The 23,761-nt window shown below is 40.9% G+C and overlaps 1 protein-coding gene across 7 annotated transcripts in view; it reads right to left on the bottom strand.

The window, feature by feature from the left end:
* Nucleotides 1–23,761, bottom strand: part of LOC125450743 (protein prune homolog 2-like) — a 362,196-nt gene that overhangs the window by 51,518 nt on the left and 286,917 nt on the right. For all 7 annotated transcript variants that reach the window (XM_048526831.2, XM_048526833.2, XM_048526834.2 and 4 more), the window contains 2 exons: nucleotides 14,350–14,568; nucleotides 4,567–4,743 (listed from right to left, as the gene is read on the bottom strand). In XM_048526831.2, coding sequence (XP_048382788.2) covers nucleotides 4,567–4,743; nucleotides 14,350–14,568 — 396 coding nt within the window. The remainder of the gene's footprint in view (nucleotides 1–4,566; nucleotides 4,744–14,349; nucleotides 14,569–23,761) is intronic.

Here is a 23,761-nt window from a genome sequence, read left to right as displayed (position 1 = left end):
AAGTCAAGTAGCCTCTTCGCAATCAACATGAAACAGATCAACAACATGCTGGGATGACAGCACTGAACTGCTTCATTCTTGCTAAATTAACAGACTACTTACCTTCAACATCCAATAATGAATGAGAATATTTATTTCTCCAATTGAATGGAAGGCCTAAGAATTCTTTTTGTCCCCACCACTGATGCTATCCCTCTCCCTGGCAACAGTCTAAGATTATGCCAATCTGCTCCCAAACTTGGTGCGACACTTGATCAGAGATGGCCTTCTGCATTTGTATCTATGCCAAACTATCTCCATCTCTGTATCACCCAACTTCATACTTTCTCAGCTCTTTTGCTATTGAAACCCTTTGTACCTTTGTTACCCCTAACTTGAACATGTCAGTGGGCATTTGGCTGGCCTCCCACTTTCTCCGGTGAGGTCATCCAAAACTTTGTTGACTGCGTCTTAAGTACTAAGTTGCTCTAAGTTTCATTCTCCTATCACCGCTGTGTTTAGGTTGTTAGTGACTCCCTGACAACAGCTTCATATTAACATTCTCATCCTTATTTTCCAAATCCATCCAGTGGCCTACTTCTATAATCTCTTCCAAATTTACCCTCGGAGAACTCTAATTTCTTGAATATCCTTAATCTTAATTATAGCATCTCAACTACTGTTAAGATATTCACTTGCCTTGGTCATAAAGTCCAGAATACAGTTCCTGCACCTTTTCACTTCTCTACCTTTGAGACATTCCTTAAAGCCTACCCTTCTTTGATCAAGCTTTTGGTGATTTGACCCAACATGTCATTAAGTGGCTCCATGACACATTTGTTGTATGATGCTACTGTCAAGTTCCTTCAAACATTTTATTGCATTTAACATGTTATGATGCAATGCAACAATTAGTTTAGAATAATGTCTCTTTACTAGCAAGGGGAAGAACAATGAAATGGGAATACCATCATCTGCACGCTCTGTAGTAAGTCATACATCATTCTGAACTGAACATATATCACCAATTCTCCTTTGTCATTCGATCAACATTCCGCATATCAGTGCTGAACGCCATTTTGAGAATGTCACCCCACAAGGAGTACTTAGGTTCAAGGGATGAACTGACTAAAAATGTCTTAATTAGATGAGATGGGAGCAAGGTGTAGAGCTGGATGAACACAGCAGGCCAAGCAGTATCAGAGGAGCAGGAAAGCTGACCTTTCGGGTCTGAACCCTTCAGACCCTTTTTCTGAAGAAGGGTACAGACTCAAAAATGTCAGCTTTCCTGCTGCACTGATGCTGCTTGTGTTCATCCAGCTCTACACCTGGTTACCTCAGATTCTCCAGCATCGGCATTTCCTACGATCTCTTGACAGATGGGAGCAATCTTATTTGTTTCACTTACATCCTGAAAAGAAATAAGCTAAATAAAACTTTTGTACTGGTATCATGAAGAGGTCGAACAAAGTAATAGAAACAGGGTACACTTATGTTCAGGGAGAAAACAATGAAGGTGTATTCAATCCAAAAAATCCCAATAGGCAAAAATGAAAAGGAGGTGAGGCAATACATTAACAAAGGGAAATATCAACACGGTGGTTAGCAGAGATTTAGATACAAAAGGTCATGATGTGAAATTAGTTTGGTGGAAATGGAGAATAGCAAGGGTAAGAATTCATTGGTGCAAGTTGTTTTCAAGCCCCAAAGAGGTGTCTCACGGTATGTCAAAGTATAAATCAAATAATGAAGGTGCATAAGAAGGGCACTACAATCATTCTAGCTTTTAACTAAGTGGCTGCAGAGATAGTGGAAGCATTAGTCAAAATACTCCAGAGCTCACTGGATTTTGGGAGGGTTCCAGCAGACTGGAGAACTGCTAAGGAGATGTCCCTGTTTAAGGAGGGAGGGACACGGAAAGCAGGTAACCAGCTAGCCTAATAGCTATGAATGGGAAAATGCTAGAATCCCCTATTAAGGGATAAAATGGCAGCACATTTAGCAAAGCTTAACGCAACTGAACAGAGTCAAATTGGTTTTGTGAAAGGGACATTACACTTGACAAATTTGCTCGAGTTCTGAGGATATGACGAGCACAGTTGGTAAAGGTAACCGGGGTGTAATATTTGGATTTTCAAAAGGCACTTGATAAAATGACACAAAAGGTTTCGCAGAAGATGGCAACGCTCAGTATTGTGGATAAGAGCTCAACATTTAGAAATACATTTTATGGTAAAACAGAGTCAGCATTGTATCAGAAAGTAGAAATCATGCCTGAAGAAATTGCTAAAGTTCTTTGAGAAAGTTACAAGCAGGATGGAAAAGCGGGAAGCAATGGATGTACTTTCAAAAGGCGTTTGCTAAGTTATTAAGTAAGAGAAGTATCCATGGTAGTGATGATAGTATATCAGCATGGATACAGCACTGGCTAACATAGAAAGTACAGAGTTGAGATAAAGGACTCATTTTCAGGATGGCAATTTGTGACTCGTAGAGTGCCACAGGATCAGTGATAGGACCACAATTACTTACAATGTATATTAGTGACTTGGATGAGGAAAGTGAATGCACTATGTACAAATTTGCAGATGACAAAAATAGTGGCAAGTTAATTGGTGCCAATGATACAAAGAGTCTGCAGAGGCATACAGACAGTTTAAAGAAGCAAGCAAAATCTTGGCAGATGGAACATAATGTAGGAAAATGTGAGATTATGCATTTTGACAGGAAGAATAAAAGAATGGAATTTCATTTAAATGGTGAATAACTGCAGAAAGTTACAGTGCAGAAAGATTTGCAAGTCCTCGTCCATGAATCACAAGAAGCTAGCATCCAAGTTCAGGGTAAAAAGGGAAGGCAAATGGAGTGTTGGCCTTTATTACAGTTGCAGAATTCAGGGGAAGATACATCACGATTTTCTGGAATGAGGCTCAATAGCCTGTTCCCGCTCTTGTTTCTTATGTTCTTGTGAAAATCCTAGTGTGCAATGATATCTCAAATGGGATGCTGATATAGAAAAAAAATCAATAATTAAGTGAAATGCAGTTTACCAGTTTTGCAATTAAACAATCACCTTACCATTCACAATTAAAACAAATTCTACAAATAAATGTTAAGTTTATAACGATTTCATGTGGCCACAATTTAGTAACAATATTACATTCATAAGTTTTAGAGATGACAGTTAAAATGAAAAGTAATATCTGTATCTAGGTCACAATATGTTGTTAGGCCTGTTGAGTTTCTCCTGTGTTTTCTGTTTTTGGAGCAATGTACTCTGTTATTCCGAAATTAGACTTCTATCTTTTCTGCAGTCAAAAACTAATCTCCTGGATAAAATTGCTTGAACCTATTTTATCACACTGTCAGAGACCATATCCAACAGTAATTCATGGCACAATTCCAATACCAGGAACAAATAAAAACAGTACACCTATTCTTGGTGCAAATCACACATGTACTTCTGCCATTTACAACATATACAGCTGAAAGACATTTCCATTTCCACTAGCTAACTAAACAAAGCTGAAGGAGACTTCATTATCTTGGGATTTATTACCCTGGTCTAAAATAAACAAGTGGAAAGCTAAAAGTGCTGTGGAACAAACAGTAAGTGAACAACAAACTGGTGACAGATTTTAAAAGTAAACCAGAAAGGTCAGCTTACTGTCCTAATGGAACTTTTTATTAAAAAATAAAAACTGAAAGATCTGCAGATGCTGTATATCAGGAACAAAAGCAAAAGTTGCTGGGATAGCTCAGCAGGTCTGGCAGCATCTCTGTGATGGGAAAAACAGAGTTAAAGTTTCAGGTCCGGTGACCCTTCCTCAGAACTGATGGATGCTGGGAAAACACCCATTTGGGTGTAGAAAATAGGGGATGGGGTAGGGAGTAAATTATAGGATAGAGCCTAAAGAGAGAACAGCAGTAGGACAGATAACATGCTGATAAAGTTCTCTGACCAACATGACTACCTCTGGCTTGACGCAGTGTTCTAATGAAGCTCAACGCAACCTGAAAGAACACCACCTCCTTTTCTACCTGGGGACCCTGCAGCCCTCTAGACTCAATATTGAGTTCAATAATTTTAGGGCCTAAGCTCTCCCATGTCCCAGCCCCCTACCTCGCACACCCCCAGGCCTTGTTATCAGATAGCCTGCCATTACATACCCCTGTTGTTAGCCACTAATAGTTCCCATTAACAACTATTCACCCTCCCAGCCTGATCGTTAGCAACTCTGTCCTACTGCTCTTCTCTTTAGGCTCTATCCCATTTACTCCCTGCTCCATTCTCCTCCCCTTTTTTCTGCATATCAACTGATGTTTTCCCAGACACCGTCAGTTCTGAGGAAGGGTCAAAGGACCCAGAACATTAACTCTTTTATCCTTCCAGGATGCTGCCAGACCTGCTGAGCTTTAGCAGCAACTTTGTTTTTGCTGAGAACATTTTTTAAAATTCACTTCCACAAGAAATGACACTGGAATCAAGTCAAATAAACAATACAGAACTTAGATCTGTGATTTTATTTTGTGTGTTTTTCCACATCATAAGCACAAACACACAAATGGTTTGATGAACTGACTTACCCCCATGAGAGACAACTCTTCTGTAAGGTTCAATAGCCTTCATGTCAATCCTATGTTCCTGTTCCCCAATAACAACAGTTCTCCATAACCGATTATCTGTGCGTTCTTCTTCGGCAGTATATTCTGGTATAGGTTCTACCACCTCTTTTCCAGCAGGAGTGGCACTGGGTGTTTCATCTGAAACAAAGAAACATTTAATCAATACTTCAATATTACGAAAAGTAAGGTTTAGTTGAAAAACCTTTGTAACATATTTCAACACAAGCAATATTATGTAATGGAACGTGCTTTAGATCTTGGAAACTGGAGATTAGAACAGGCCAGGCAAGATCTGTGAAGTGGAAAAAATATAGTGTCCAAATCAGTACAGTTGGAGTGGAAGAATGCAGCAGGGAAGAAAACAAAAGGGAAGTTTTGCAACAATGTGAAAGGCAGAAATTAAAATGACAAAAAAGGTTATCATTTGCCAGCAACGATGCTTCAGTATGACAATGTTAAATACATTCAAGTCACACTACTTTTAAGGAGCTTGTTCATGTTAAGAACATGATTAAAATGATCAAATCATGCGTCTTGTAAAAACAGTCATTGTTTCAATAATAGATTGATAGAAATGGAGCTTCTCGTCCTATTTAGCAGGATGTGTTTTGTACTTCCCATCTGTCAAACGCTTAATGTAGCAAATAACTTCTCTTCTGGTCACTGATTCTTCACTTCATTCTCAATAGAACCAGCTGCCACTGTGAATATTTCACAGCAAAATATAGTTTAGTGTTTTAAGTTTGGTATTCTCTTCCCATTTTTCTATTTGCTTCTCAACTCTTGCTATTGAATAAATAGGGTCTACAGGGACAAATAGTCCTCTTTTACTTCACCAATTCTTAACCCTTAATTACCGATTTTCCATTGAAGAGAACAGATTATAAACATGAGATAGCAAGGTTTAGAGCAGGATGAATGCAGCAGGCCACGCAGGAGAGGAGCAGGAAAGCTGACGTTTCGGGCCTAGACCCTTTTTTCTGCTCCTCTGATGTTGCACGACCTGCTGCGTTCATCTAGCTCTACACCTTGTTATCTAGATTCTCCAGCATCTGCAGTTCCTACTATCCCAGATTATAAACATGCCCTTGATTCACCCAGCACAGTGATAATTTGACTGATAAAAACAGACAGGGTGGACCAGAAAATTAAACCTGCTTTGGATTAAGTTGTGGTATCATGCGTCTTGCCATTACATTCAAAGTCTGTCATTTGTAGGAGAGCTGGTTAACTTTTATCCATCTGATATATTTTATATTTTGCTATTTTTACCACAATTATTCAGAAATGTATAACTTGGACTCACATAGGACTGATCTCAAATACTGCCTTCCTTAAGTGACAAGAGTTTGTGTACTTTATACATATTTTAATATTATTTAGTTTAGAATGTGAGTTTTGAACCAGGGCCATCCAGGTTTTGGCTGCGCATATGAAATTGTTTACTAACTCACTTGCACATATTTCTGTAGCCATGGTGATTTACTTTAAAAAAGGTTGTATGAGAGCAAGTTTGTTTTAGGAGAATAACAAGTTTTATTTTCATGGGGTAAGTGTTATAAATGAACAAAGTAAACAAGCTTCAGTTAGAAGATTTTGGATTTTTTTGATTTCAGAGAAACACCCATAACTCAATACTTTTAGTTTCAGTTTTGCAGAAGTTTTACCTGAAAGTGGCTACAATAAACAGTTATTCCCAAAGAAAGCAGATAGTTCAGAACTGGTAATAAATATATTACATCAGAAGACAAGTTTAGTTTTTAACTTCTAAATCACAAATGTTTGGTTACAACCATGGAGTCTAATCTCAGTTGTATGAAATTTCAAGGAAGATGATCATATTGTTAAAACCAGGGAATTAAATCCAAAGCTAAGTCCATCCCTAAGTGTGATACAGAAAATATTTCTCTGGTATTTGAGCACTGTAAAGGGATGTTGTCTGAAGTTAACAGATTGTCCTTTTACCGTGTTTTGAAATATTTTAACTTGCTTTTTATGTAAACAGCTTGGTTTACTCTATTATATCTTCATTTCTGTGAAATAAACTTCTGCTTTACTAACAAGTAGCATTGCATACGTGTTTCGGTGAAATACCACTTGTTAAAATTAAAATAATAAAAACAAAATGGGATCTATCAAGCAAAATTTCAGTCTAGGGTCTGACTTATCCAGAGATGACATTATTTGAGATCAGAATAACGATTAACTTTTGCATGGCCACAATAACACCACTCCAATTCTTTCACAAATCAGAAAGACCAAGATATCCACATTTTTATTGATAGGAGACAAATTTTGGTTGTTTCAAAAACAAGGGACAGTTCTGCTCTAAGATAATAAAATGTGAGGCTGGATGAACACAGCAGGCCAAGCATCTCAGGAGCACAAAAGCTGACGTTTCGGGCCTAGACCCTTCATCACAGAGGCCCTTCTGATCTCTGATGAAGGGTCTAGGCCCGAAACATCAGCTTTTGTGCTCCTGAGATGCTGCTTGGCCTGCTGTGTTCATCCAGCCTCACATTTTATTATCTTGGAATTCTCCAGCATCTGCAGTTCCCATTATCTCTGATATTATCACAGTTCTGCTCTAATACCACTTTGCCTCAATAATAAACATAGCTATTGGTAGTAAGGACTACCATGAAACTGAAGAATAGATTAGAATGGAGACAACAGCCATAATTTTAAGAGACACAATAGACTAAGTTTATGGAGGCAGATAGCATGAGGGAACTTATTACAAATGCCTTAAACTAAAAGGAATGATATATAAAGCATTATCAATTATCACAGACCTCATCACTATTTAGTTCTATCTGTAGGTTTGTTTGTCTACAAACACGGTTTCAAAGATGGGTTTGCAGAACATTTCAATGATGGCTTCCTAGGGCAATATTTATTGGAAGTAATTAAGGATAATTTAAGTTATTTTTCAAGTGAAACCTTAAATGGGGGCAGCCCAGTGGAACGGTGGTTGGCACTACAGCCTCACGGACTCTGGTTCAATTCCAGCCTCAGACAACTGTCTGTGTGGAGTTTGCACATTCTCCCCATGTCTGCGTGGGTTTCCTCCAGGTGCTCCAGTTTCCTCCCACAGTCCAAAGATGTGCAGGTTAGGTGGATTGACCTTGCTAAATTGCCCATAGTGTTCAGGGAGGCCTAGATTAGTTGGGCTATAGGGGGATGGGTGTGGCTGGGATGCTCCAAGGTTTGGTGTGGACTTGTTGGGCCAAAGGGCCTGTTTCCACACTGTAGGGATTCTATATTCAGTCCCAACTATTTAGTTGCACTCCTGCTTCCTAGGAGTGACAAAGCTTGCAGTACCATGATATACCAGCAAACAGAGGTTTGTCCAAGTTGTTTTTATTTCACCAGCACCGCTTACTATAATTGAGAGTGAGGGAGAAAGGACCTTTCCATATTCTTGCTATATTCAGTCCATGTTAATTATTTTTGTCTGTGTTGCTCTAAACAAGTAATTGAATCTGAGATAATAAGGTGTATAGCTGGATGACCGCAGCAGGCCAAGCAGCATCACAGGAGCAACCAGCCTAGCTCGTCCCCGCCTCCTTAACCTGTCCTTCCTCCCACCTATCCCCTCCTCCCACCTCAAGCCACACCCTCATATCCTACCTATTAACCTCATGCTGCCCCCTTGACCTGTCCATCCTCCCTGGACTGACCTATCTCCTCCCTACCTACACTCACCTTTGCTGGCCCCATCCTTGCCTCTTTGACCGGTCCGTCTCCTCTCCACCTATCTTCTCTATCCATCTTCAGTCTGCCTCCCCCTATTTATTTCAGGGCTACCTCCCCATCCCCCTTTTCTGATTAAGGGTCTAGGCCCGAAACATCAGCTTTTGTGCTCCTAAGATGCTGCTTGGCCTGCTGTGTTCATCCAGCTCCACACTGTTAGCCAACCAGTTTTTGCTTTGTTTTAGTTGTGAACATTTTGTGTCTTGCTATTGTTGAATGGTACCCTGGGCCCCGCAGTCCCAAAGTAACAAGCCACCCAGGCTTCTTGTCAGGCAGATTTCACAACAGATTACATGTTGGTATTTCCAATGCCATTTTGCCTCATTAAGTACAGACGCAAAACAATAATCATCAAATAAAACCCCATATTAATAACATGAAGGAGAGATAAAATGGGTTTGCAGACCTGGTAGCTGAGCATTAGTTATTATGAAAATACAGGAATCTTTTGTTAAGGGTAGTCTGAACTGCAACAGAAAAAAATTTGATAAAGTCAGAGTTTAAAAAAGAAAACTGTATTTGACAAATGGAAGTATTTTTGGACACATTCCTGCACATAAATATGTATTTTGTATTTCTAAAAAGCATAAAAGAAGCAGTAGTGATTAAGGAACATTTTCAAGTTAGCAGGCTACAACCAGAGAAGGGCTACATCAATCACTGCTGGACACTAAGCTATTCACAAATGATAAAGGACTGGGAATTGGGGACAAAGTAATATAATCGGTGTTTGCCAACAATACAAATTAGGTGTGTCCTCTCAATGTTTATTTAAAAAGTTACTACAAAGGGATTTACACAGGTTAAACAAATGAACAATATGTTAAATGGAATATAATGTGGGAAAGGTATGAGACTATTCACTTTAGTCTTACAAATATAAAAACACAGAATATTCTTTAAAGATGCAAACCTTTTAAACATTGATGTTCAGAAGTTTTGTACTCCGTAAAAGAACACAAAATTAGCAAGCTTGTACAGTAAGAAAATTTGGAAGGCAAATGGCATGTTGGCCCTTTTTAAAAGAGGATTGGTGTGCAAGAATAAAGAAATTTTCTAACAACTTGGAAGGAGTTTTGTGAGGCTGCATCTGGAGTGGTGTGCAGTTTTGGTCTCCATGGCTAAGGGAAGATACATTTGCTTTGGAATGAGAATCCGAGTAAAATGGCCCTAGGTTCTCTTGAATTTTGAAGGAGGCAATGTGATCTCATTGAATAATAAAGTTTTAATGAGTCATAACATGAGACACAGCAGTTACTTCTCTTGCTGGAGAATCCAGAACATAGGGGCACAGCCTGAGGATAGAGTCACTCATTTAGGGGCTCTCAAGAATTTCTTTCTCAGGGATTGTGAAACATGGGAACTGTCTAACTTAGATGGGTGTGAATTTTTTCCACCATGGAAGATAATCAAGACTTGAGATTGATAGATAATTAATCTCAGGGAATCGTGGGATATGGAGGGCAGGCAGGAAACAACTAGAGTTGGAGTTGAAGTGAAAGATCAACCATGATCACAATGAATGTTAAAATGGGATCAAGGGATTGAATGATTTACTCTTTCCCCTGTTACTGGGTTGCAAAGTTACCTAAAGCAGAGTAGAAAGAATCACACCTCCCACTGATAAATGTTTCAAAGCTGATCAGTGATCACCTGACAGTACTATAGGCAGATTTGATTTAGGCATTGGATTATTCAGGTTGACACAGAAGGGGCTCATTTTTCACCACTAGATGGAACCAACTCAACTGAAGTGAACCTGCCCTAGGCAATAAAACCAAAAATAACTGCAGATGATGGAAATCAGAAACTGCTAGAAAAGCTCAGAAGGCCTGGTAGTATTTGTGGGGTGAAATCAGATTGAATGTTTTGGGTCCACTGGCTCCTCCTCAGAACTCTGCTATACGTATTGTTCAGGTTGGGCATACCATATTACTTAATATCAAACAGAAACTGATAGAGATTGTAACAACAACAGTGCATGGGAGTTAAACAAGAGAAAGACTACAAGAATGAGAAAGAAAAAAAGACTTGCACTTTGGACTGGTTGGGACTACTGTGTTTTCTGCGCAGTATATTTTGACCCATCTGGTCGAAATTAATGCCTCCCCAAACATGAGTGTGGAGGTGATTTTGGGTCAGGCACAAACTATTAAACTGCCCTTTGCACTGATTAAATCTGGGGAGAGATGGCTCATGAGTAGGCTTTTTGCCTCAACTTCTTTCAGTAAACACTTGAGCCCCATCCCATCAGCGAGGTAATCATTTGGCACTGGACAGGTCAGCCACCATTGAAAAACAAATGGAAAACTAAACCTGGTCAAATGCTTGTGGTCTTGTGGGTGGACAAGACCTATCTTACCCAGAGACTCAGTGCTTTGTCAAAGGGACTTGTCATCAGAACGGAGTGGTCCCATTGACAGGCATGGCACAAAAAGCCTTTATTTTAAGAAGTCCTCCTCCATAATCCACACCATCCTTTTCCTTAGAACTTGTGCATCAGCCAAGTTCTGTTGTAGCAGTCAGATAGAACTAAGTCATTCGTACAAAACAAGGCAAGGCAGTAATACTGCAGGACAATTTATTCTGCTTGGTAGTTTCATATTGGTGTGTTGAAAAAATATTAAGGTTCCACTTTACTGAGCCATTTTGAAATCACAAATTAAAACATAATAAAATAAAATCAGAGAGTCAGTGACTAGCTAAATCAGGCACACAAAATCCTTCTGTTTTAATTGAGCCAGCATCACAGAAAATAACATGCCACATTTAACGAACACTGAACTACCCCATTCAGAAAATTCAATTTGATAATAAACAGTGAATCTGCTTATTTGAAATGCTGCTTCAGGGACAAACACCAAGTACAGCGCCCTTGCCATGGGATCTTTCACATCCATCTGAACAAGTGGATGCAGCATCGGCTTAGCATCTCATTCGAATGATGGTACCTCCTACAGCACAGTACTGAGGCGCAGCCTCGGTTACTATGCACACAAATCCTGCTGTCGTACTTGAGCCTGAGTCTATGTAGTTCAGAGGCAAGAAATGCTACAAACTGAGCCCCAGCTGAAACACAATGCATAGACCAAACTCCCTGTTGGTACACTGTCCAAGGCTTAGCCACGACTTATAAAACAGCTTTGGGAGCGATAAAGATCATTCTTTTATACACAAGTTTTCTTGCTGCATATGGTGGGCTACACCCTGCACCAGACAGTCAAGAATAACGAGGGGGAAGTATTAATCAGTCATAAACTGTTATTAGAAGAACAGACACGCAGCACAGTTGTATGACATTTACATGACTAATCTGTATATTGACTGCCTGGAATCATTACTCCACCAAGACCTGGAATAAAGATTCCTGACTATTGGCAAACTGGCCCTAGAAATCTAGGCAACTTGATCTCTGAAGGGCAGTTTTAGTCACACCATATGAAATGTCTACTCAGATTCACAAAACATCTTAAAATGGTTTTGGATCCATGATTTCACTGGACTCAGTCTGGGCAAATAGAAGAGGGTTTTACAGCTGTATAAACATTTCTAATAATACATTTATTTGATTGAGACATACAAATAACAAAATGGAAATTAACGAAGGTGATGAAGATTTTGTTTCAAACAAATATTCATTCATCTCAAAAGGGATTCAAACAATGATTAAAGAACAGCGTAGAAAGTTGAGGCGCACAGGCCAATCCCACTCAACATATACATTATTTTCTCTCACTTAGGTTACCTCAGGACAATAACAAAAATATTTCCAAACATTCTGAATGATGTATTAGAACAAAAGCAGAATTCACTCAAGCATGCACATCAATGCTTTTCGCCACTGAACATTCTTCCCCCCCAAGTGATCTGTGTAATTATCAATGTAGATCTCTCCTTCCAGACTTCCTGCTACTTTCTGCATGAGAGGCACTGATTCATTTTATACTGCAAGCGGTCATTGAATAATAGGTTCCTTTGTATTCACAGTAAACACATACATTTCCTCAATTTCAGATGATAAATTTCCAACCTAGTTTATCAGCTTTGGGGCCCTATGATTGCAGAACATTTCTGAACATTGAAAAGAGTAATCAAAATACTTTTCAATTCCAGCATAAATAAATACAAGAAAACAAACTTAAAATTATGTTTTCTACAGGACAAAAACAGTTACCTTCCATTAAGCTTCAGGGAAAAACAACTCTTAAAGCTAAACATCAGCAGCAATGGCTCATTTATATATAGATACTCAAAAATACAGATTGAGAGTTTGCAATGATATGGACATCAAGCAAAATTTTTTTTTTTTTTTTTCCGGGGAGGACAGTGGCTTAAATTACTGAAATGGCACTCTGAAAATGTGCTAGTTGAAATGGAGAGACAAGCAGCTATTCAAAATTCTTTAGTGATGTTGATGGCCCACAGTCAGGAGTTTGTACATCCCACTCTCTGCCATCTTCTTTCTCCTTCTTTCACACCATCCCTCAATCCCCTTCTCCTTCACTCTTCAATCTTGTTCTCTTGCCATCTTCCCCACCCCTTTCACATCATTGTTCTCACACACACTCTCCCCTATGTTCCCCACAACATCTCTCTTCTCCTCAATCCATCTCACCCCATCCCCAATAACACCCCTCCACCTCATGTCCTCACACCATCCATCTTTCTCTCTCTCGCTTCCTCCCCACTCTGCCTCTCACTTATTCCCCTCAATCATCTGTTCTTACCATCAACTCCTTCCCTATCTCCTTCCTTTCACATACCCTCCACCCTTTCTCTCACAGTCCGCTCCCTCTCTCCTTCACTCAGTCCCTTGCATCAATACTTCCTCTTTCACTCCCACAATGCCCTGCTCTCCCCAGTCACACACAATCACAAATTCACCCACTCACGCACTCACTCACTTTCCCATCAAGGTTGCTGAGGATACAAAACTTGGAAACATTGTAATCAGCAAAGACAGCATAGCATACAGTCAAAAGAATACAAGTAAGTTTGAGCAGGTGGGTAGTGAGAAGAATATCAATATAGAAGTCTGTGACCTGATACATTTTGGTAGGAATAATATGGACAGACAAAAGAGGGCATAGTTTTTAAGATAACAAGGTGTAGAGCTTTATGAACACAGCAGGCCAAGCAGCATCAGAGCAGCAGGTAAGCTGATGTTTCAGGACTAGACCCTTCAAAACATCAGCTTTCCCACTCCTCTGATGCTGCTTGGCCTGCTGCGTTCATCCAGCTCTACACCTTGTTATCTCAGATTCTCTAGCATCAGCAGTTCCTACTATCTCCATAGTTCTTAAGGGTGTGCAAGCGCAGGCACTTGAGTGTATATGAACACAAGTCATTAAGCACAGATCAAGGCATCACACAGTTTGAGGCATTATCAAATGGCCATACAACACAATAGCAGTGAAGTTATGTTGAACTGGTAGAAGACACTGGTTAGACCTCACACCAAATGGTAGGCTGGTACAGACACCATGGGCTTAACAGCCATCTTTTCTGCACTGTAACAATTCTGAGATCGTGAGATCAGCAATGTTTTTATGAAGCCTGCTGCATCACGTGTTTTAAAGCTTTTAGTGCTAATGGAAATTGAATAAAATGCCTTGAACCAGTTCAACTGGTTCAGACTTCAATTGATCAAGAAATAAGTGAGTAGAATAGGGCAACTAAAAATACACAACAAGTGTGATGGCGTTAACCACTTTGCAGCCAAGCTGAATAGCATCATATTACTCTTGGGGACAGAAGTATAAAACAGGAAACAGCTTCAAAAATAAAACAAAAGCTACTTCAGTGTGACTTCCAGCTTGATATCATTGTTACTTTGTTCCTGTGATCTTTGCGCTGAGGCAGTAGAAAGCAAAACCTTAGCAGATAAAGTCATAAAAGCAGTGATAAAAATTGAAAGAAGCTTAAGGTGTATTATGAAAAGAAACAAAAAAGAAGATTAAAAACCTGTTCAATAACTATATTTATTACCTTCCCATTCCAGTTCGTTACCATGCCCTGTGTATTCAAGAGAATCCGCCTCATCTGGAGTCTCAAGGTCATCAACATTGATGTCAAGATCATCTGGGGTATCAAGGTTATCAGACAGGACTGACCCTTCACTCTGGTCAAGTGAAAGGCTGATATCAGGAGCTGTAAGCTTTTTCTTCCCTTGGTGGATTCCATTCAGGTCAAGGGAATTCGGTGGTGCTAATTAAATCAATGGAAATAGAGAAAAGATTAAATCAAAATCTCAATTTGTCGTTCTTTTGAAATTTCAATGAAATTCATTGTTGGCGAGTACATCAAAACATGGTCAATCTTCTCGTCACGCAAATGGGCTATAAATTATTTGCATACCTATTAAAATTACCTGAAGCAGCATATTTGTTCAGACACTTATCCAAGCATGTACACGTGAAGGTAGTTTCAACACATTATCGAATTGTTAGCATTAGCATGCGTTTAAAAATTGCAATTTTAATCTAATGATCTGTAAATGACAAATGCAAAAGGCACAATCCAACCAACGTCTATGATTAAAGTGAGTTGTATCAATCTGAAACATATCTCAGACATTGTATTGTTCAATTTCAGTTTACTAAACAACCTTGATTCAGATTAACCAATAATAGTGGACTGCTGGGAAGGAGAAACTGGCATTACAAACTTTATCCCTCAGTCCTGTCAACCAAAGCAAGGAAATATCCAAAGTAAGATCTCCCAGCAGTTGTTCTTTAATATAGATGATGACATTGTTACTTGGAGGTAAATTTCCTTTCTGAGCTTATACTCCCTGGGATCTATCATCTGCATTTGAATACAGCTGAATAACAGAACTCTTTCTGCATCAGATTTGAAGACTCTTAAAGAAAAATCAAAACAAATTTCAAAAGGCTTATGCAGTGACATTATGTGTTAGACAAAGTGTGGGTGGACAGACAGGGAGGCATAAAAAACACTGATCTCCAGGCATCAATTACAGATGTTCACAGAAAGCTCTTTACAAATTACTCAAGGTGCTGCTCAGTATGTAATAGCCCCACTATCCCTCCCTGCTAAGAGGCATCAGAAATCTACCAGGAAAACAAGCCCCACATTCAAGCCCATTTTCTATCAGAAATCAGGATTGTCCTACACTGATTTCAGATCAAATAAAAATTCCCTCTTGTAAGGCTGACTAATCCCAGGGGCTCTATTCAAGGATTTTCAAACTCCAAGACCATCAACCCACTGCCAAGGGCTCAGACCATTCTCTACTGAACCAACTATTTAGCTCCTTCCCTCAGTTAGTGCTGTGGAATGGCAAGTATCTAAGTCCAGCTTGCACACCTTAACTTTTGCATGTTCTCCGATTTAAAGCAAAAATAAAAATTAAATACATTGATAAAAAAGTTACTGATAAGAAATAAAACTTCATGTTTGCCCCCTTTGACATTCTGTTACACTTGGTGACAGGATCACACGTTCATTAAAGTTGGCATTTCCAAACACACCTCAACTTAGAGTTAGCTTCGCTGTTGCACATTGGGATCTTCCACAAGTCCTCGCCCATACATGTTTCACAGTAATTGGCTGAGAAGTTTAAACTTCTGACAGAAGACTTGTGCTTGAGCCTCTTCAAAAATATCCCAACTCTGTTGGAATGTTGGAAGTGTTGGAGACTTTGATGTGCAATGCTTACCTCGATGCTTAATCCAGTTTGGTCCACTATTAATTTATGGAATAGGTCAGTGATTAACAGCAAAGTGCAACTCACACCTCCCCTGCCTGAATAAACCCAACACCTCAATTAACCCCTCAACCCCAGCAAACCCCATGACAATCCACCTTCTGGGCTATTCACCCTCTTTCCTTCACTAACCCCTAAAACCCTTTAGGCATTTAAAAACACTGCAACTGGTGACATAAAGAGGAAATATGACCTTTTGACTGTTACTAGGATATTGAACAGCTGAGGACCAGGGACAGACCCTTCAGCCTACTACACATGTGCTGACCATTATGCTATTCCAAACTAATCCCAAATGCTTGCACATAGTCCATATCCCTCTATTCCCTGCCTGTTATGGCTAATACAATGTATCCAAATCAGGCAACATCTTGGTAAACCTCTTTTGCACACTCTACAAAGCATTCACTATCCTTCCTACAGATTGGCGATCAGAACTGCACACATACTCCAAATGTGGCCTCTTTCTCTTAACTGATGCAGGCACAAAGAGATTGCTACTGCTGCTGGGTCCAGGAGATTGAGCTGCAATGATGAGAAAGGTAGGCCATCACCACCTTCACAGTTAGGATCATGCTTAACACAAGATCTGCTTGCATATTCTTTGCCAAGAGTTGCTCTACTGTTGGGCTGAAATTCCACTGTGCAATTTTTATATTTGCAGAATTCTCTTTAAAAAATGTATTGCTAAATCTAACAACTAATACTGAGGATTATTTCTGCTTCAGCTTTCTAACAGTTTCTACTTCACTCTACATTATGAAACTAAATTTGGCACCAAGCTTAAGATGATATTCAGGGAGACGTTGAAGAACGTGCAGTCGAGGAGATAATGTTTAAAGCAGTGTCTTAAGAGGAGGCTAATCTACTTAAATGGGCAGAGAAGTAGGGAATATCTTATAGAGTATATGGACCAACCGTGAGACTGGAGTTGTATCAATAAAAAAATGAAAGATGCTCAAGGGGCCCAAATAAGAGAAGCACACTATCAGTAAGAGTTATAGAACTGGAGGAGGAAACGGAGATGGGACGGAGTCAGAATATGGAGGGATCTGAAATCAGGGAGAGATTTTTAAAATCAACATTTCGGTGTACCAACAGCTAGTGAGCACAGGGGTGAGTGGGTGAACAGGATTTGACAGTCAGCACAGGGGAAGCAAAAAACTTTCGATGGCCTCAGGTTTATGAATGTTGATTGTGGGAAGCTGGCTAGGACAGCAGTGGAGCAATCATTATGAGAGAGATACCCAAGGCATGGATGAGGATTTGAGCAGTTGGTGAACAAAGGTGAGGCGGGGTTGGGTGATGTTATAGAAATTGACAGTTTTAGTAATGGTGTGGATACATTTCTGAAAGTTAACCTTGGGGTTTGAGATGACACTGGAATGTATTTGCCTTGGCTCACAGTATGACTTAGAAAATTAACAGGCGCTATGCAGAGCAGGACATATTGCTGAGAGGGGGAGGGAGGGAGGCAGAGATGGGCTGTCAGCAGGAAATTGTATCCATCCTTGTTGTTTAGGTGACTATTCTCCACTTCAACCTCAGAGAAACAACACTGGAGATGTTTGCACTTTAGTCAGGATGCCCTCACTGCAACTTTGAGCAGGGCAAGCACGAGGGTTGTAAAAGTGACTGGGGTAGTGAAATTGTGCGTGTCTGGATCTTGTAGCTGTCTAGTGAATTGCTAAGAACAAAAGAAAGAGGAAGAGGAAGTCAAAAAAGGAGGGCTGCAGCGGTTTAAAAAGGAAGCTTCTCAATGGCAGTTAGAGATGAGCAATAAACAAACAATGGTTCAGCCAGTGATGTCCACACCTGAGAAAGAACCAGCCGAACATAAAGCAGCTCTTCCCAGAAGTTAACCGAGCACTGATACCAGTAACTGCAAGTCTATTTCCCTTTTTACCAGCACTCCTGCACCATAAACTTCACTTCGACATCACTAAGTGAACACTCCAAGCTAAATACTTCCATTTGCTAACTAATAACACTTGTACATCCCCAGTCCAGTAGTCGGAGCATGGTCGATGAAAGGCTGTTGACTTCCATTGAGCAGGACTATGATCACAAGCAGCTTTGTCCCTATTTCAGGCTGCACCATCTCAGCACGTGAACCAGACTGGACTGGCTGGTTAACAGGCAATATTAAGGCACTGGCAGTTATAGAATGAATACTATCATTTTGAGAGAGGTTACGAGCTTGGTGCAATTGTGGAGGCCTGACTGCTCTGACAACCAGCAAGCCACACTGCACCCCCCACCCCACCTCATACACTGCAGTCACTGCCATGATGACAGCAAGCTGATCAAAATGAAACCAGTCTGAGCCTCCACTGCAGCGATTTGATGTTGGGTGACTGCTGTTTGAGCTGCAACGAAGGCTGGGCTATTTGGGTTCAAACACTGATTAAATCTGCAAATGGAGACAGTTATCACTGCAAGGAAAGGACAAGCTCTAAAATCAGTGGAAAATCATGTTAAATTATGACCAGCTCTTCCACATTCCTTGACGGTGAATAACAGACTGACTGACAAGCTTCCCAAAATACCAAGCATTTTGTTGCGCATGCCTGACAATGTTTGCCTGTGGGCTTCCTGCCAAAATGCGCACATGTTTGTGCAGCAAATCCCATGCTTAACTTCACATGGTGGTATGCTGGCACCAGCATTATCCTTGCCACAGTCCAGGCCGTGAGTCGTGATCTCACTGTGTGGATTCTGCACCTTTGTGTGATCCCATAAATTACATTGAGTCATACAGTTATACAGCACAGAAACAGACCCTTCAGTCCACGCCATCCATGTTCCCAAACTAAACTTGTCCCACCTCTGTCTCTGCTTGGCCCACATTCCTCGAAACCTTACCTATTCAAGTACTTACCAAATGCTTTTTAAACCTAGTAATTGTACCTGCCTCCACCAGTTTCTCTGGCAGTTCATTCCACACAGGAACCACTCTCTGCTTAAAAACGTCACCCATCACGTCCTTTTTAAAATCTCTCTCCTCTCACCTTAAAACTATGCCCAGTGGTTTTGGACTCTTCCATCCTAGGGAAAATATCCTTGTCATTCACCAATTCTATGCCTCTCAATAAAGTCACCACTCAACCTCTTATGCTGTAGTGAAAATGTCCCAGCCTTTCCTGTCCATTTCTATATCACAAACCCTCCAACTCTGGCAACATTCCTGTAAAATCTTCTCTGAACCCTCTCCAATTTAAAATATTTTCCTTCTATAAAAGGGAGACAGGAACGGCACACAGTACTTCAGAAGTCTGGGGGTGGCCACTGACAGTGTGGCTTTTCATTAGCAATAAACATGGCTACCTGCTGTGGTGCCCAAAACTGTGTGGAAACAATTTTCACCCCATTTGCTCAATAATCAGGCTTCAGAATATCATTCTGTCCCTCTTCAGGCTGTTTAACTGCAAGTTAGTTGGAGAAGTACAGGTTACCAGTCTCTTCGTACACACCACACTCCCTTCAAACACTCCAGCACATCAAGGCACTGAAAGACTGATACACCATGAGAAATGTACTATTCTCACAGCTTGCCTGCATCCAAACTCCCATGCACAGGACAGTGAAAATCAAGCCTCAAAACTGAGGGCTTGTTCCGATTCACTTTTCTGAAAAATCCTACTGTCTGGGAAGCAGAGCAAGTCTCCAAGTGAAGCAGAAAGGAAGGTAAGGTGAGGATGACTACTGCAGGGTGAGGTTCCCTCCAGCCTGCCTTTGGGGAAGGGGCTGAAGGAAGTAGAGTTTAAAATGCGATGGCAGCCTGGCACAGTGTATTGGAGGTTAAAAAAGCTTAAGAAACATTTCAAGGGGATAGGAATGAAGACTGATGAGAGTGAAGAGGTGGTGTTCAGGTAGATGTGAGCAATGGAAGACAAAGGATTACACAACTGGAGTAAATAGGCAGGTGGTAGTGGGAGGGAAAGGAGCTTCTGAACGCTGTGCTTTCTCTGCAATCCCTAGCCCAAATGCTGTTTGGAGGTACTGATAATCCATTCCCTTATCAAATCTACCAAATTTCCCTAGCAAAATGTGAAGAGATTGAAAAGCAAAGAACTAAGAAGAGGAGATAGTTCCAGTGGAGGAATGATGGCAAAAGTTAGTAAGGAAACAGTAGACAGACAACAAGGTGTAGAGCCGGATGAACACAGCAGGCCAAGCAGCAGAGGAGCAGGAAGGCTGATGTTTCGGGCCTAGTCCCTTCAGAAATGGGGGCGGGGAAGGAGGTTCTGAAATAAATAGGGAGAAAGGGGGAGGCAGATAGGAGATGGATAGAGGAGAAGGTAGATGGAGAGGAGACCGACTGGTGAAAGAGGTGGGGACAGAGCCAATAAAAGGTGAGTGTAGGTGGGGAAGTAGGGAGCGGACAGGTCAGTCCAGGGAGGATGGACAGGTCAAGGGGCGGGATGAGGGAGAACATATTTCTTCACTTACCAGGATGGACACTGACTATCGCCTTTTAAAAAAGTGCAAACATAGAATATCCAAACTGGGAGACCCAAGATGATTTTTAGATTGAAATTACGTCACAGGCTTTATTTCAAAACATCAGGTCAGCTGCCGGTCCTGATTTGTGTGTTTTCAGAGGCAGGAGGCCTATTTGAGGCAACTAAAGGTAAGCTCTGGCCTCCTGGCAGCAGTCTTCAGTTAATTCCCAGGGAGTGGAAACAGAACAGTAGAGGAGCAGGCAGTATGGAGCTAGCGTAGGTCTTAGATGAGCTGTTGAAATGGATTGCGCTTTTCATGCATAAAAAGTAACTTCTAATATTTTGCTGGCATAGCAAACATTGAAGATTCCTAGCTAGAGCAAACCTGGTACTTATTCCACCAGCCAGGTTAGTAGGGGAGGTGAAAAAACAAGCATTAAAAATACGTAAATTAGGAGCCTAACACCAAGCTTAGACGCTCATTGATGGGAGGATCTCAAATACGTTAAGCTAAGCTCATCCAATGTTCCATTGTGCATATTCTATTTATTACAAGTCCTGTTCTCCTATCAACCCTTCGGTAATGGAAAGGGTTGGATCAAAAATGGATAAAAAAAGAGCTGAACTCCAGGAGGTGAAGAAAGAGTGACTGCCCTTGACAATAAGGCCTCATTTGACTGAGTGTAGTACCAACAGCATGATCAAAACAGCAGTGGGAATCAGGAGGTGAACGCTTCATGAGTTGGAGTCATACCTGGCACAAGGGAAATGGTTGTGCTTGCTCAAGACCAGTCATCTCAGCTCCAGGACATCCGCAGGTGATCCTCAGGGTAGTGCCCTAGGCCCAACCACCTCCAGCTGTATCAAGGACGTTCCCTCCATCAGAAGGTTGGATGTGTGGACTGAACAACGTTCAGCCCCATTCGTAACTCCTCAGGTACTGAAGCAGTCCGGGTCCAAATACAAGATAACATGGACAATATCCAGGCTTGGGATGACAAGTGGCAAGCAACACTCATGCCACACAGATACTAGGTACTGTCTATATCCAATAAGAGACAATCCATCCACTGCCTTTTGAATTCCCTCAAGGAACCTGAGGGCTACCATTCACCGGGAACTCAAATGGACTGCCATATAAATGAATCGGCTACAAGAGCTGGCTTGAGGTTAGGAGTACTGCAAGTAACTCACCTCCTGACTCCTCAAAGCCCGTCCACACCATCTACACCACCTGAAGGAGCAGCACCTCAAAAGCTTGTGATTTCAAATAAATCCGTTGGCCTACAACCTGGTGAGATGTGACTTCTGACCTTCAACTACAAGTCACAAGTCAGGAGAGTGGTGGAATATTTCCCACTTGCCTGGAGAAGTGCTGCATCGTACCACATCCACAAACAGCTACCCACTCCACCAACACTCAGTTGCTACAGTGCATACGATCTACATGGTATGTTGCAGAAATTCACAAAGATCCTCAGGCAGCACCTTCCAAACTCACATTCACTTCCATCTACAAGAGGACAATGGCAGCAGATACATGGTACCCCAACAAGTTCCCCTCCAAGCTACTCAGCATCCTGACTTAGATGTCTACTGCTGCTTCTTCACTGTCGCGAGGTCAAAATCCTGGAATTCCTTCCATAAGGGCATTATGGATTAACCTACAGCAGTGGAATACAGTGATTCAAGAAGGTAGCTCATCACTACCTTCTCAAGGACATCTAGGGACAAGCAATAAATGCTGGCCAGCCAGCGACAACCACATCCCTTGAGTGAATTAAACAAAAGCTCTCAATGCTCTCAAGCAGCTTGACACCATCCATGAGAAAGTAGCCCACCTGATTAGCATCACACCCACAAATATTCAATCAGCAGTGTATACTACCAGTGGCTTCCAAACCCATGGCAGAAGGACAAGAGCAGCAGATACATCATTACCTGCAATTACCCCTGCAGTGGTTCAAGATGGAAGCTCGTTAACACCTTCAAGGGCAATCTAAGATATGCAATAAATGCAGGCCAACCAGCAATGCCCATGAGCCGCAAGAGAACAAATTTTCAAAAATGCTTTGGCTCAGGGTGCACCAACACCTCAAATTGAAAATTCAGGTTTTTTATTCAAGTCCCTTGAAGATCCTGTCCCATCGCAGTTCAGAAAAGTTTTCCAGACTTAGAAGTCCACCTCTACAATGCGGTAATTCTGACCTGTTGAGCAGATCTGATTTCCTTCAGTCTATCACTGGCTGCTGTATCCTCTGCTACTGAGGGCCAGGCCCTAGATGTTACTCCATAAACATGTTCACATTGGTCTCATCTTTAAGATGCTCCATAAAACCTACCTCTTATTCAACTTTTGATTTGATTTATTGTTGTCACATGTACCTAGATACAGTGAAAAGTTTTGTTTTTCATTGTAGTACGGGCAGATCATACCCCATAAGGACCTACAGTTTATAGGGTGCTTTGAAAGAAGGAGGAACAGCAGTGCAAAAAAGTGAGATCAATAGTAGATTTGAAATTAGAGAGGTCCATTCAGCAGTCTAACATCAACAGGGAAGAAGCTGTTCTTGAACCTGTTGGAACATGCGTTCAAAGTTTCTGCATTGTCTGCCTGATGGAAGAGGTTGGAAGAGAGTATGACTGGGGTGGGAGCGGTCTTTGAGGATGTGACACCCTTTCTGCAGCAAGGATGGAAGTTTGGCTTGTGTGATGGTCTGGGCTGTGTATGCAACTTTCTATGGTTTCTTATGGTCCTGGGCAGAACAGTTGCCATACCAAGCATTTGGTTACCTCTCCAAACACCTTTTATATAATTTAGTAGCAAACATTGTCTGAAATACCCCTGTGTTATGTTTTAGGATGTTTTACTATATCAAAATGTCCTATGTAAATAAAAGTTGCTTTTAACAAACCAAAGGAATGTCATAGTTATTGTTCAATGAAGCAAAAAAGTATTTAGTGAAATTTAATGGAATAGTATTCAGAATGCGTCGATTGTGACCATGTACCTTTAACTGAGATGGTACAGGCCCAAGCTTATTTGCCAATGCTCAACAGATTAAAATATAAGTACTATGTGTAATAAATGACCCCAAAAAAATTGCATCACTGATTTCAGAAAATATTCTTGCTTTAAAAATCAACTTGTAAAAATATTTCAATGCACACTGTAAAGGCAACTTATAGACTAAATGGATTGTCCTTAAAGAAAATACAGCAATTC

This window comes from Stegostoma tigrinum, chromosome 3 (assembly GCF_030684315.1).
Source record: "Stegostoma tigrinum isolate sSteTig4 chromosome 3, sSteTig4.hap1, whole genome shotgun sequence".
Lineage (NCBI taxonomy): Eukaryota > Metazoa > Chordata > Chondrichthyes > Orectolobiformes > Stegostomatidae > Stegostoma > Stegostoma tigrinum.
Note: the sequence above shows the minus strand (reverse complement) of the source record. Positions and strands in the feature narration are given on the sequence as shown.